At 41.9% G+C, this 14,253-nt stretch overlaps 1 protein-coding gene across 3 annotated transcripts in view; it reads right to left on the bottom strand.

Moving 5' to 3' along the window:
- Arhgap19 (Rho GTPase activating protein 19) overlaps positions 1-14,253 on the bottom strand; it is a 44,042-nt gene that overhangs the window by 20,252 nt on the left and 9,537 nt on the right. Inside the window, exons 1-2 of one of the 3 annotated variants that reach the window (XM_090346150.1) lie at positions 9,136-9,235; positions 674-939 (exon numbers count right to left, since the gene is read on the bottom strand). The exons of 1 other annotated variant lie outside the window; for it this stretch is intronic. In XM_090346150.1, the coding sequence (XP_090202276.1) occupies positions 674-939; positions 9,136-9,191 (322 nt within the window). In that variant the 5' untranslated portion in view covers positions 9,192-9,235. Of the gene's footprint in view, positions 1-673; positions 940-9,135; positions 9,236-14,253 lie in introns of those variants that run through there. One more of the 3 variants, XM_090346149.1, reaches the window with a different exon arrangement.

Here is a 14,253-nt window from a genome sequence, read left to right as displayed (position 1 = left end):
GTGCTCTACCACTTTGAACTACAGCTCCCGTTTTTAGATGGTTAATTGGTAATACGAGTCTCAAGTTCTTTTCTTCTAGGCTAGATTCAAATCACAATCCACAGATCTCAGCGTCTTAAGTAGCTGAGCTACTTAGACATGAGCCACCAGCAGACAGCTCATTTTTTTTTTTTTTTGAAGAGATTTATTATGAAGCCTAGGCTGGCCTTAATCTCACCATCTTTCTAAGTGCTAGAATTGCTGGCATATCCCACCTTACCTAGTTTAATTATTTCTTTAAGTAGGTTGGGGGGGAGGATTGTATTTACTTTTAACTTTTTATTACTTAAGGTCCTACTAGTAGAAATGGAGAAAATGCCCCAAAATTGCTTTAGGGGATCAAAACTCCTCAGTAAATGTGCAATGTCAAGAATGAAGCTGAGGGAGTTTGGCCTAATGGTAGACTGCTCGCCTAGCATGCATAAAGACTTGGATTTGATTCCTCCATATACAGAAAAGGCCAGAAGTGGTACTATGGCTCAAGTGGTAGAGCACTAACCTTGAGAAAGCCCAAGGACAGTGCTCAGGCCCTGAGTACAAGTGCCAGGACTAGCCAAAAAAAAAAAAAAAAAAAAAAAGAGTGAAGTTGGGGAGCAGCTGGGACAGGTCCTCACTTCACAAACACATCTCCTACCCTTCCTCTTGAGAGTCATCAGAGACCGGAAGAATCCTGTTGCTGGGCCAGCCCCACCAGGCAACTTAAGGTCCGCTTCCCCCATCAGCTGAGCCAACTCAGTTCCAGGTAAATCGATAAGCCTTGTAATATTGCTGACCACCAACTCAGTAAACACCTCAGGTTTCTCATGTCGGAGCTTCTCCACAAAAAAGTCAGGATTGAAGATAATGGGCTGACCTCGAAGGGAAGAATTATTGCAGATGACAAAACTACAAATGGCATCACTGAAAAAAGAAACAGAGGAATCTTTGAAGAGATCATTTATATATGGGGGTTTTTTTTTTGTTTTTTTTTTTCTGCCTTACACAATGGATTCTTGGTTACTGGGTCCACTCACAGGCAGAGGCTTTCTCACAACTATCTTCTGCTAATTGAGACAGCTGCCCTTGAGTTCCTCATTACCAAAAACCTTTCACAGAATAGAAGACTTAGGTACATGAAATGGTTAGCAGTTCTGCTTTGCCCAGGCCTATAAATAGATCTTACTTATTTACTTACTTTGTGATGCTCAAGATCAAACCCAGGCCTCATGCATGTTAGGCACAAGCTCTACTACTGAGTTGTATCCCCACCCCAGTTTTATTTGAAAAATTCTCAATTCTGGTAACCTCTGACTCACAAATCATCTAACTTTGCTGCAAAGATTCTTCTCTCTACAGCTCCTGATCTCAGGTTTTCACACTCCTCAAAAAGCTCTTTCAAGTCTAAGAAAAATTTTCCCAGTGCCTGATTACCAAGACTCCTTTCTACTTTTTCTTTAAAATACCAGTCTTGGGACTTAAATTCAGGGCCTAGGCACTGTCTCTAAGCTTCTTTGCTCAAGGCTAGTTCTCTACCACCTGAGCCACAGCTATAATTCTGGCTCTTCAGTAGTTAATTGGAAATAAAAGTCTCAGGGCTGGGAATTTGGCCTAGTGGTAGATTGCTTGCCTAGCATGTGTGAAGACCCGGGTTCGATTCCTCAGTACCATACACATAGAAAAAGGCCAGAAATGGTGCTGAGGCTCAAGTGGTAGAGCTCTAGTCTTGAGAAAAGTCCAAGGACAGTGCTCAGCCCTGAGCCCAAGCCCAGGACTGGCAAAAAAAAAAAAGTCTCACAGACTTTCCTGCCCAGACTGGCTTCGAATCATGATCCACAGATCTCAGCCTCCTGAGTAGCAGATTACAGGTGTAAACTACTAACACCCAGCTTTTTTACTTCTAATACATGTTTTTTTTTAAAGTACTGTAGTATTCCATTTCTTATAGCAGACACATATGGTTTATACCCATTATCAATTAATTATAATGGCTATTTTAACACTATCTAATAAATAAATACAACACAAACCAGAAAGGACAAGTTATCACATTTAAATCAAGAAAATTCACCTGACTCATACAAACATTTCACAATAAAAACAGTAACAACTTAAAAGCTGCCTACTATACCTTAGATATCCAAGTACTATTCTAGGCAAAGTGACACCTTGAAATACTAAACAACAAATCAACAAGACACTTTGCCAATTCAACACAGGTAATTTTCAATGACAGTATAATGAAAATGAGCTTAGGTAAATTTCAGACTTCATTGGTTCCCCTAAAAAATTTATTGTAGGGGCTGGGAGTTTGGCCTAGTGGTAGAGTGCTTGCCTAGCATGCACGAAGACCTGGGTTCGATTCCTCGGTACCACATACATAGAAAAAAAAGCCAGAAGTGGTGCTGAGGCTCAAGTGGTAGAGCTCTAGCCTTGAGAAAGTCCAAGAACAGTGCTCAGGCCCTGAGCTCACGCCCAGGATTGGCAAAAAAAAAAAAAAAAAAGGTACTGTATAATTTTAATTAACAGTCCAAACAATCAGTTGGTAGTTTCTAGAGTCTTTTCTACAAAACAATAATGCATTAGAATAAACCACACAAAACTAAAACTTAAAACTAAAATTTAAAACTATGAATGTGTGGTTCTCAAGGCAAAAAGCCACAGAATGCTTGTTCCTCAACTTTTTTACACACTAGGATAGACTATTTCTCTGCATGAACTTAAAGAGGCCGATGATAATATAAAACAATTAGAATAAGATGAAATGTCTTAAGTCTTTGAAGAGTCTCTTTTTTGGTCAGGCAATGGTACCGCATATCGTAATCCTAGCTACTCAGGAGGCTGAGATCTGAGGATCCTGGTTCAAAGCCAGCTCAGGCACTAAAATCCATGAGACTCTTATCTCCAATTAACCACCAGAAAGCCAAATTGGTGCTATGGCTCAAGAGGTAAGGCAGTAGCCTCGAGCTGAAGAGCTCAGGGACAGCACTCAGGCTCAGAGTTAAAGCCCCATCACCAACAAAAATAAACAAATAAATAAATATAAAAGAACCAAAAGTCAGACTGGGAGCGTAGCCTAGTGGTAGAGTGTTTGCCTAGCATACACAAAGCCCTGGATTTGATTCCTCAGTACCACAGACACAAGAAAAGCTGGAAATGGCACTGTGGCTCAAGTGGCAGAGCACTAGGCTTGAGCAAAATGTGTCCAAGGACAGTGCCTACGCCCTGAGTTCAAGCCCCAGGACTGGCAAAAAAGAATCAAAAGTCAATATAGCTCTATTATTTATAATCACTGCCAGTAAGAAATTATCACACTATTGAGAAGGCCAGAAAACCATGAAAAGGGCTATTACAACAACAAAGTATGATTTATTGCATCTAAACTAATGATTTGATAGAATTCAAATCCATCTGTGAATAACTTATTTCAGATCAATCTAGTTCTAATATTTTATTGTACATGAACACTATTATATTCCTGAAGTAGAAACACATATACACAGAATGCTAAGTTATTTTTAATGTCTCTAACACAATTAAGATTCTAAGTTATTTTTGTTTTTTTAAAGCACAATGGACTCTTTCAGTGCTAAACTGGATCAATACACTAGGAAAGCGGCTAGACAAAGCTCCTAGCTACAGTATTTCTGAACAGAATACTTCCTACCTGGCTAGCCCCTCCACAAACTTCTCCTAAACAGGTAGAAAGATAAACATCATCAATGCAAGGCTGCCTCTGCTATCTATAAGGAATAGAAGAGAAAAACACACCTTAAAAGTCTAAAATAAAAGTAACACAGAGCAATCTCATTTTTTTTCTCCTCTGCTTCCCCCCTCTTCCCTGCCATCTTGATTCATTTTCAGTAAGCCACACTAATTTTTCTTAAGCTATGGCTTTTTTCTTTTAAGCCTTTTCCTCACTTTTTCTGAGTGGAGCATCTGGTACAAATTTCTAAAGACGAAAATGAATGAAAAAAGAGAGAAATGATGAGAAAGGTTATCAATGTCTGTGAAGTAATGCACCTTCTATCTGGTGAATGTAATGTAACCCTTCTATTAATTACAATAAAAAATATATGAAAAAAAAGAGAGAAATGGAAGGTAAGAGATGGAAAAGCTCATTGTAGCAGAGTTTTTGTTGTTGATATTCCCATATGACAAAGCCAACATTAATCTCTTTCCAAAGAACATACAATACCACAGTACAGAGACATGTTCAAAAATTTTTTAAAGACTTAAAAGACTAAAGGAAAAAAAAAACTACATTTAAGTAAAAACTATTTCCTACTTGTTAATATTTAAAACAACTTAAGTTTGCTCAAGTCCAATAAAATAAATAAATTTCTTACATAAATGCTGAGAGCTTCTGATGAGGCATTGGTAAATCGAAGAGACAGGAAAAAGGCTTAGTCCTTATTTGTGTAACAAAGAAACTCTCTTCCCTGCCCAAGCACAGCCTACACAAATTCCAGACATGTTAGAAGACACAAGAACACATTATGGGCCCTGAAAAGAAGCACTTATTAGGACTCTGAGCACTTTCCTACAAGTAGGAGCAAACAGAAGTAAAAACTGGAGCAGTTAATGGTATTTTACAACACATACATGAAGCTCAACAGTGAACTTCTATCACCACTGTACGCTATGAAAATGAGATAAACATAGGATGAGCCCTTTACATTGGGGGAGTGTGCTCCCTACCTCATATCATACACAGAAAGTGAAGTCAAGCCAGAAAAAGAGACATAACATCGAAATCCAAATGTTAGAAAATATTTCCAGGCCCTGCACTGGTGGCTCACACCTACAATCCTAGGTGGTACTCAGGAGACTGTGATCTGAGGATGGTGATTCAAAACCAGCCCAAAGAAGGAAAGTCTGTCAGACTCTTCAATTAACAACTAAAAAGCCACAACTGAAGCTGTGAATCAAGTGGTAGAAAAGCACTCATCTTGAGGGAAAAAATGTGTTCGCTTCAGCAGCACATATACTAAAATTGAGAAAAAGAAAATCTAGGATAGTGCTTAGGGCCTGAGTTCAAGCCCGAGTACTCACACATGCGCACGCACACACACAGGTAAACATGAGTTCACGATCTTAAATTTCTGTATAACAAAGGACATTATAAACAAAATTTCCAAAAAATGAAGTCACAATGCTTCTGAAGAGGGAACTGAATGAAAGAGAAACAGGAGAAAACAAAACTTTTCATTTTTCACTGTATGTTTTGGGGTTTTTCTTTTTTTTCTACCCCACCTCTATCCCCCCCAACACACACACACATACACACAGACTCCTGGATCAAACTCAAGAGCCTCATCTATGACAGGCAAGAGCTCTACCGCTAAACTATACTTTCAACTCTCCTTCCCACATTTTTTTTTTTTTTTTTTTTTTTTTTTTTGGCCAGTCCTGGGCTTGAGCTCAGGGCCTGAGCACTGTCCTTGGACTTTCTCAAGGCTAGAGCTCTACCACTTGAGCCTCAGCACCACTTCCGGCTTTTTTCTATGTATGTGGTACCGAGGAATCGAACCTGGGTCTTCATGCATGCTAGGCAAGCACTTTAACCACTAGGCCAAATTCCCGGCCTCCTTCCCACATTTTTATTCATATAAACATACTACTCACTCAACAAATCTGAAACCTTAGTAAAAGACAAAATACAGACTAGAACCATTAGGATCTGTTATTTCTGTTTTTATTTTTGGTGTTTGTTTTATTTCTGTTTTTAAATCTTCGAAGTGACCTATAAGCCATCTGAGCCTAGTTCTTTGTAAGGTTTTTTTCCTCATTACATATTTATTTTGTGTTATAGAACTATTCATATTTTCTATTTCTTCTTGTATTAACTATGGAAAGTTATTCCAGGTTCAAATCCTCAGCACCACATACATGGAAGTGGTGTTGTGGCTCAAGTGGTAGAGCGCTTGCTTTGAGGAAAGCCCAAGGACAGTGCCCAGGCCCTGAGTTAATGCCCCAGGACTCCCCCCTCTAATAAAATAAATAAACAAACAAGGCTTGAACTTAAGACCTGAGCTAGAGCTCTGCAATGCTAGAGTTTTTTTGTTCAAGGCTAGCTTTTTACCACTTGAACTACAGCTTCACTTTTACTTTCAGCTTTTCTAGTAATTAATTGGAGATCAGAGTTTCATGGATTTTTCCTGCCCCAGGATCCTCAGATCTCAACCTCCTAAGCAGCTAGGATTTACAGGTGTGAGCTACCCAGCACCCAGCTAAGAATAATCTTTACAACTTATTTATACGCTACAATAATTACTTTGACCACTAGAAAGCACTCTACATGTAAAGCCATATGCTTGGTGAAAGGACAAGAAACTATCCACAGCTGGAAAAAAAAAAAAATCAATGAAAAAAAGAAAAGAAAGAAATAAGTTTAAGTGTATTTGAAACACAGTGAACCCATGAATCTGCAAAATCAAGGCAGTGAAAAAACCCTGCATTCTGCAGATATATCTTCTGACTGACTACTAGCCAAATTGTATACCCACAAAACTAAATTATTTCCTCCTTGGTGAATTGATTAACTTTGTTCTCCAACTACCACAATCTTGGCAGCATCTATCAAAATATGAACTATATTCAAGTTGTCTAATCCTAACAGCATTGTAGAGAAGTATACATCTTCTTATGCGTTTTCAACTCTAAAAGGCTCTGAAATGTGGCTTTAAATACATTACTTTTCAGGGAATTGTTATATTAAACAATATATACAAGTATCAAATAAAAGACTGTTATATTGTTCCCTCTTCCTAAAAATCAAGTTTAAATTGGCATCATGAAAACCATACATAGGAAGAACAAGAGGCCCCATGTGTCTAGGCTGGCAGCTTATTTTAAACACCAGTTCATCCAAAGTTGATAAGGTGTACTACAAGACTTCAGAGAACAGTATCTAATTTCTTGGATAAATATCTTAAAACATTTACACCCTTATGAGGCACTGCCTTAGGTTTCGTAATTCGGACCTCTTGTCTCGAATTTAGATTCCAACAGTCTGCTAAGTGTTAGTTCCCTATGTTGGAGCTCAACTTAAACTAATTTCAAGATATTATAGCAACCTGATATAAATAAACTAGAGGTGAAAGAATTCTTGACTGCTTACCTTCCTATCTAAACAACCTAAAATCTTGCTTTATAGAATAACAAAGTAATATTCTCAAATGGGGTAATTATACTTCTCATAGTATAAATAATTTTGGCTATTTATTTGATAGCTTTTATTCTTTTGGTATCAAACCAATTGGTACTGTGGGGCACTGGGAGCTCCTGCTTTTAATGGTAGCTACTTGGGAGCCTGAGATCTGAGGACTATAGTTCCAATTATCCAGCAAAAAGCTAGGACTAGAGGCCTGGCTCAAATGATAGAGCCAGTCCTGGGTAAAAAAAAGCCAAGGTCTTGAGTTTAAGCCCCAGTACCAAAACACATAAAAACACACACACATACATATACATATATACATATACACACACACACACACAAGAATAGCATTATTTTGTTGCTGACAGCTTCCTTAGAATTTCTCCTACTAGCTGATAAATATTAGGAAAGAAATTAATCACATTAGGAAAATAACTTACAAATTTCCTATTTCGAGAACATTCTATAGGATGCTGGAGGACTGTGAACCTAAGGCCTGGGCTACATTACATAACAAGACCCTACATTGAACAAAAACAAAAACCAAGAGGGATCTCATCATAGACATTAAAACTATTTGCTCAAAAAACAGTAGTTAAGCTGGGTGCTGGTGGCTCGAGCCTGCCATCCTAGCTATTCAAGAGGCTGAGATCTTATTATTACAGTTCAAAGCCAGCCCAGAGAAGAAAAATCCATGAGACTCTTATCCCCTGCAATTAATCACGAGAAAACTGGTAGTGGTGTTATGGCTTAAAAGGACAGAGTTCTAGCCTTGAGCAAAGAGCTGAGATGGCACCTAAGCTCCGAGTTCAAGCCTCAGCACCAACCAAAAACAAAACAACAATGTCATTAGTTAGGTGCTGGTGGCTCATGCCAATAATCCTAGCTACCAGAAGACTGAGATATGAGAATTTCGGTTCAAAGCCAGCCTAAGGAAGGAAAATCTGTGGGATTATACGTCCAAGTAGCTGCCTAAAAACTGCAAGTAGAGTTGTGGTTCAAGTGGTATAGGGCTAACCTTGAGCAAAAGAGCTTAGGGACTACACCCAAGGCCTGAGTTCAGGCTACAGGACTGATCCAAAACAAAAACAAAAACAAAAACAGAAATAAAGTCCCTGGACTAGCCAGGCGCGGTGGGTCACGCCTGTAATCCCAGCTACTCAGGAGGCTGAGCTCTGAGGATCAAGGTTCAAAGCCAGCCGAGTCCGTGAAACTCTCATCTGCAATTAACCACTAGAAAACCGGAAATGGTGCAGTGGCTCAAGGGGTAGGGCGGTAGCTTTGAGCTGAAGAGCTCAGGGACAGCGGCCAGGCCCGGAGCCCAAGCCCCAGGACCGACAGCCACAACAAGAAGTCCACCGCCTGAACCACAGCTCCACTTCCCAACAGCGACCCTGAGCCTCGGCCTCCTGAACGGCTGTGACTACCGACGGAGCCACCGGGACCCGGCTTGGGATCTGATCTTCAGCTGCTGTAGGAAAACGAAAACCACACGGGGAGGGAGGCTCCTCTGCTGGGCTCAGGACGCGGCGGGTGGAAGGGCTGTGCGGGGCAAGCCGGGCATTTCTGAACGGCGCGGCCGGCTCGCGGCCGACCGCGGAGGGTCCCGAAGCCGCCCCGGGACGCACGTCCACTGCTGGCCGTTACCAGGCTCTAGCCCGGCCACAGCTGACTGCCTCGGGGCAGACGGAAACGCTGTGTGACGCTGGGAACCTGGTAAGAAGCCCTGGGCTTCCGTGGCCGAGCCGCCCGTCGGAGCTCGGAGACCCGCAGCGCCGCCACCCGTGACCGGCGGGTTTGCAGGCGACGCCGCGGGAACCCACTAACGCGCCCGCCCGCGCGATGGTCGGAGGACGGAACCAAGTCCAGCCCCGTGGGTCTCCGTGACTCAAAGCAAGGGCGGTAGTGCGACCGGCCCACAGATTCGTTTCCTAGGCAGCTGGATCAAGAACTTGGCTCACCTCCGGCTGGAGTCCCCGGCTGGCACCTCCCCTTCACCCGGCGCTCCTGCCGCCATCTTCGTCAGCAGCTCCTTTCACCGCCCCCTGTCGCGGACTCCGCCCCCGCACTTCTGGATTGGCTGAGCTGCTAACTCATCTCTTATATGATTGGATAATTCAAATGTCCCGCCTCAACTTGAACAGATCCATGATATTATTGGTCTATTCAAATGCCTACCCATCATTGGCTCTTATCCCTGGCAGAAAAGAAAGGGGGGGACGTGGGGGGCGGAAACCTAGCCCGGAGACCTGCCGGGAAATGTAGTTTCTCTTGTTAATTAACCTTTGGCATCAAGTTAGAAATTCACAGTCCAAGCTCATTTTTTTTTCCCCCTGAGGGGGCGGAGGAGGAAAGATGGAAGAGATGACACTGATCAAGATGCATGGGAGGAGGGAAGCAAGTGGGAAGTAACAATGTCCAACAAGAAGTATACTCACTGTACATCGCGCTGACAATAAAATTAAATAAAAAGAAAAAAGATGCATTGTGTACATAAATTGACATGTTCGATTGAAACACCTTTATACAACTATCTAAAGGTAATTTTAAGTTGAATAATACATAATACCCATTAAATTGTTTTCCTGATACATAAATTTCAGAAAGTAATTTGAATTGAATTTGAAAGTAATGTAGTCGCCCTTTACAAGATTCATTTTGTCAGATGTGTGTCTTAGACACAGACACTAGAACACTACTTACAAAACGATACTCAAGGAGAGTTTACTCCACATTTGTTAATTCCACATCAGACCCACAGCAGGTCTAAAATATTCAGGGGAAACACACACACACACACACACACACACACACACACACACACACAATTGACAAGGGGGCTTGATTCCTCAGTATCATATATACAGAAAAAGCCAGAAGTGGTATAAGTGGTGTTGTGGCTCAAGTGGAAGAGTGCTAGCATTGAGCACAAAAGCTCAAGGACATCTCCCAGGTCCTGAGTTCATGCCCCATGACCAACAACAACAACAAAGTTATAACCGCTGTTATAACTTCTTCTGTAATTCTAACTACTCAGATCTGCAAATGGAGATTCAAAGGCGGCCGCGGGAAGAAAACCCATGATACTCCTCTCTTCAATTATTCACCAAAAAGCCAGAAGTGGAGCTGTGGCTCAAGTGCTAGAGCACTAGCCTTCGACAGTATCTAGGCTCTAAGTTCAAGCCCCAGAACTGGAACCAAAATACATACCTCTGTGTGTGTGTGTGTGTGTGTGTGTGTGTGTGTGTGTGTGTGTGTGTGTGAATGTCATGTTAAAATGTTGTAGATGGATATAATACTGATGGAGTTTTTACCTTTCTTTGAATAAACTGTTGGGAACAAGCCACTCTATAGTTTCAGCAGCAGTTGTCAGATTCCATTCTGTGCCTGGCTACCTCAAGGCGCCCCTCAGTAAACAACCAGGCTTCTTCTAAAACAAGTGGCTTTAAAGCTCCATTACTACTCCACTTCACTTCAGCTGCAAAATCACTGCAACTGAAGCCAAAACTCCAGCCAGAAGGCCTTGCTCCAATCACAACTATTCCAGACAACCTGCACCATTGGCCTTGGCAGGCAACAATTGGTAAAGTTTGGATGACCCTAAAGCTACTTTAACTCAAGATGGAAAGGGGAGCACCTCCTCAGTAACCCAACATAGTCAGTGATTGGTGAAACTGAAAGCTATGCTGTCACAGGGCAAATACATCTATTGCAAGCCATATCCATCACACACACACATCCTTTATAGCTATATATTCAGGTTGTTCAGTTCATCGTATGTGTGTGTACTCGTGTACACACATCATATCTGTGCGTGCTATCCTGGGATTTGAACTCAGGACTTGTCCCTGAACTTTTTGCTCAAGACTAGCAATCTATCATTTGAGCCACAGCTCCATTTCTGGCATTTTGGTTAATTGTAGGTAAGAGTTTCATGGAGCCGGGTGCCCATGGCTCATGCCTGTAACCCTAGCTATTCAGGAGATCTAAGCATGGAGATTCAAAGCCAGCCAAGCCAGGAAAGGGCATGGTAGTTAACTGGAAATTAACCACCAGAAAACCAGAAGTGGTGCTGTGGCTCAAGTGGTATAGTGCTAGCCTTGAACAAACGAAAAAAGTTTCATGGACTTTTCTGCCAGAACTAGTAAGTTGTGATACTTGTAGCTCAGCCTTGTGAGTGACTAGGATTATAAGTCTGAGCCACTGCCTCCTGGCTCAATTCACTTTTCTTTTCTTTTTTTTTTTTTTTTTTTTGTTGAACTCTGGGCCTGGACGTTGTCCCTAAGCTACGCAGCTCAAGGTTACCACCCTATCCCTTTCACCACAGCCCCTCTTCTCCTTTTCTAATGGTTAATTGGAGATAAAAGTCTTGCAGTCTTTAGTGCCTGGGCTGGTTTTTGAACCATGATCCTCAGAGCTCAGCCTTCTGAATAGCTAGGATTACAGGCATGAGCCACCACATTCTGCTCAGTTCACTTTTCTAAATCAGCCTAGAGACACCCTCCTAAATTGTTCTCTGGGACTGCAACATTAACTAATGATAAGGCTTCTCCCAAATGTTTATTTCAACCCGGGACAATAGCCCTTGCTCATAATCCTAGCTACCCAGGAGGCTGAGACCTGGAGGATCAAGGTTTCAAGCCTACCCAGACCAGGGGTGGGGGTGTAGGGGGGGCTGGAAGTATGTCTGAAGTAGTAGAGGAACAGCCATGAACTTCTGTGAATAGGAAGCCTAGGAGGAATTTCAAACCTTAGTACTACCAAAAAAAAAAAAAAAAAAAGTATTGCACTCTAGTTGTCGTTTAATCAGTTACTCTAGGGAGGGGTGTGTTTCTCAAAACCAACTGTTCCGCTGCTGTGACTTCTGATTAAAAGCAAACACATGGCTGAGTGCTAAAGAAACATGCACTCTGTTGATACATGGGCACACCTTGTTTCAAAAGGGCGTCACCACTCCTCAGAGGTTGTCCTTACTCTATTCAGGTACAGATTGCCAGCCTGGTGATAAGCATGGCTGTCCAGCAGGAATTCCAGACAGTTTGTACAGGTATTTTGTTTTCAACAGCTGAGCTGAACAAAAGATCACAAAGTGGCCCCAGCCCTCAAGGAGTTTACAATCCATGTGGAAAGACAAAGTGAACATCTAGCTGGAAGCCTGGTTCATAGCTCAAGTGGTAGAGCCTAGTAAGCACAAGGACCTGAATTCAACCCCATTACCACAAGAAAAAAATTAAATGAGAGAGAGAGAGAGAGAGAGAGAGAGAGAGAGAGAGAGAGAGGAGAGAGAGAGAGAGAGAGAATATATTTAGAATTACAAAGGACTAGCCCAGAATAAATGGCCTACACACTTAATCTCATCACTCAAGAGGATCACAAGTTCCAGGCCAGCCTGGGCTATATGGTAAGGTAGTGAAATCTTATATCAAAAAAAAAAAGAAAGAAAACTGCCAGGTGCTCACTGGCGCCTATAATCCTAGCTACTCAAAAGGCTGAGATCTGAAAATTGAGATTCAAAGCCAGCCTGGGTACTAAAGTAGTCCAATTAACCACCAGAAAACTGGAAGTGGAGCTCAAGTGGTAAAGCAATAGCCTTAAGCTGAAGAGCTCAGGAACAGCACCCAGGCCCAGAGTTCAAGCCCCACAGCCGACACATAAATAAACAAATAAATAAATAAGGAGAGCTAAATATTAAAGAACAGACTTTTAGGTGTGTATAAGTATAGAGAAATGAAGAAGTTAGATTGGTAAGGAGAGCTGAGAGCAAAAGCCTAGCCTTGAATTTACCACATGCATCACTGCCAGTCCAATTGCCTACTTGCCAGATTGCTCCAAAATTTGTGGCAGATGGCCTTTGCATCTCCAGACCTTAGCCTCAATGGAAGAAAGGAAGGAAAAAAGTGGTAGGGAAGTACAAGAAGGAACACATGGGAGGAAAAGAGCCGCCAAGGAGCTGGTGGTTCACATTGTAATCATAGCTACATAGGAGGCTGAGATCTGGACAATCTCGGTTTTGAGGCCAGGCTAGCTAAAAAGTTTACACAACTCCTTATCTAGAATCGCGAGTACTAGAAACTAACCATGAAAACAGAAATGATGGGGGAGGGAAAGGGGGACAAAAACACGAGAAGTAATATACCCATTACCTGACGAAGGTAACTGTAACCCCTCTACACATTACCCCAACAATAAAATTTTAAAAAAAGAAATGAAAAACTGGGGGCCGGGAGATTGGCCTAGTGGTTAAAGTGCTTGCCTAGCATGCATGAAGACCCTGGATCGATTCCTTGGTACCACATACATAGAAAAAAGCCGGAAGTGGTGCTGAGGCTCAAGTGGTAGAGCTCTAGCCTTGAGAAAAATCCAAGGACAGTGCTCCGGCCCTGAGCTCAAGCCCAGGACTGGCAAAAAAAAAAAAAAAAGAGAAATGAAAACTGGATGTTGTAAGGACAGTGAAGACTTAAAGGACAGAGGCCAAGGAGCCAGCAACTAGCCAAGGTAACTCCATCCAGGGGCCCTCTTCTGCTTTTCCACCTGTCCATGGGTCTTTGTGTCTGTCACTCCCTGGAGAGGCAGCCATGAGTGAAAACATCTGTCTGACCTAGGCTCCTGCCTCCTAGCATAAGCACGGTGTTGAATAATCCCAGAAGGGGGAAAGTTAAAAGACAAATGCTTGTTTCAAATGCTTGCTTCCCCAGGCTCTTTGACATCACAGGAACCTATCTCCTTATTCTGTTCTTAGGCAAAGCTTAATGCTTCAAATGTACCCAAAATACTCACTTCTTTATTATTTCATATTTCATAAACAGAAGAAAAAAAGAAAGAAAGAAAAGCTGGACATACTGGCTCAAGTCTGTCATCTTAGTTACTCAGGAAGCTGAGATCAGGAGGATCATGGTTTGAGACTAGCCATGAGCAAAAAGGTTGAAGAGCTAGGTGCCATGACTCTGCTTCACACAGGATCCAAAAGCAACAGACCCAAGTAACCATGGACTAAAACTTCTAACACTATAAGCCAAAATGAATCCTTCCTCCTTTAAATTGATTTGTATGTTGTCACAGTTACAAAAAATAAAATGCAC

The sequence above is a fragment of the Megascapheus bottae genome, chromosome 15 (genome assembly GCF_031878675.1).
Source record: "Megascapheus bottae isolate mThoBot1 chromosome 15, mThoBot2.hap1, whole genome shotgun sequence".
Classification (NCBI taxonomy): Eukaryota; Metazoa; Chordata; class Mammalia; order Rodentia; family Geomyidae; genus Megascapheus; species Megascapheus bottae.
The sequence above is the reverse complement of the archived record's forward strand: the minus strand, read 5'-3'. Positions and strand labels throughout refer to the sequence as shown.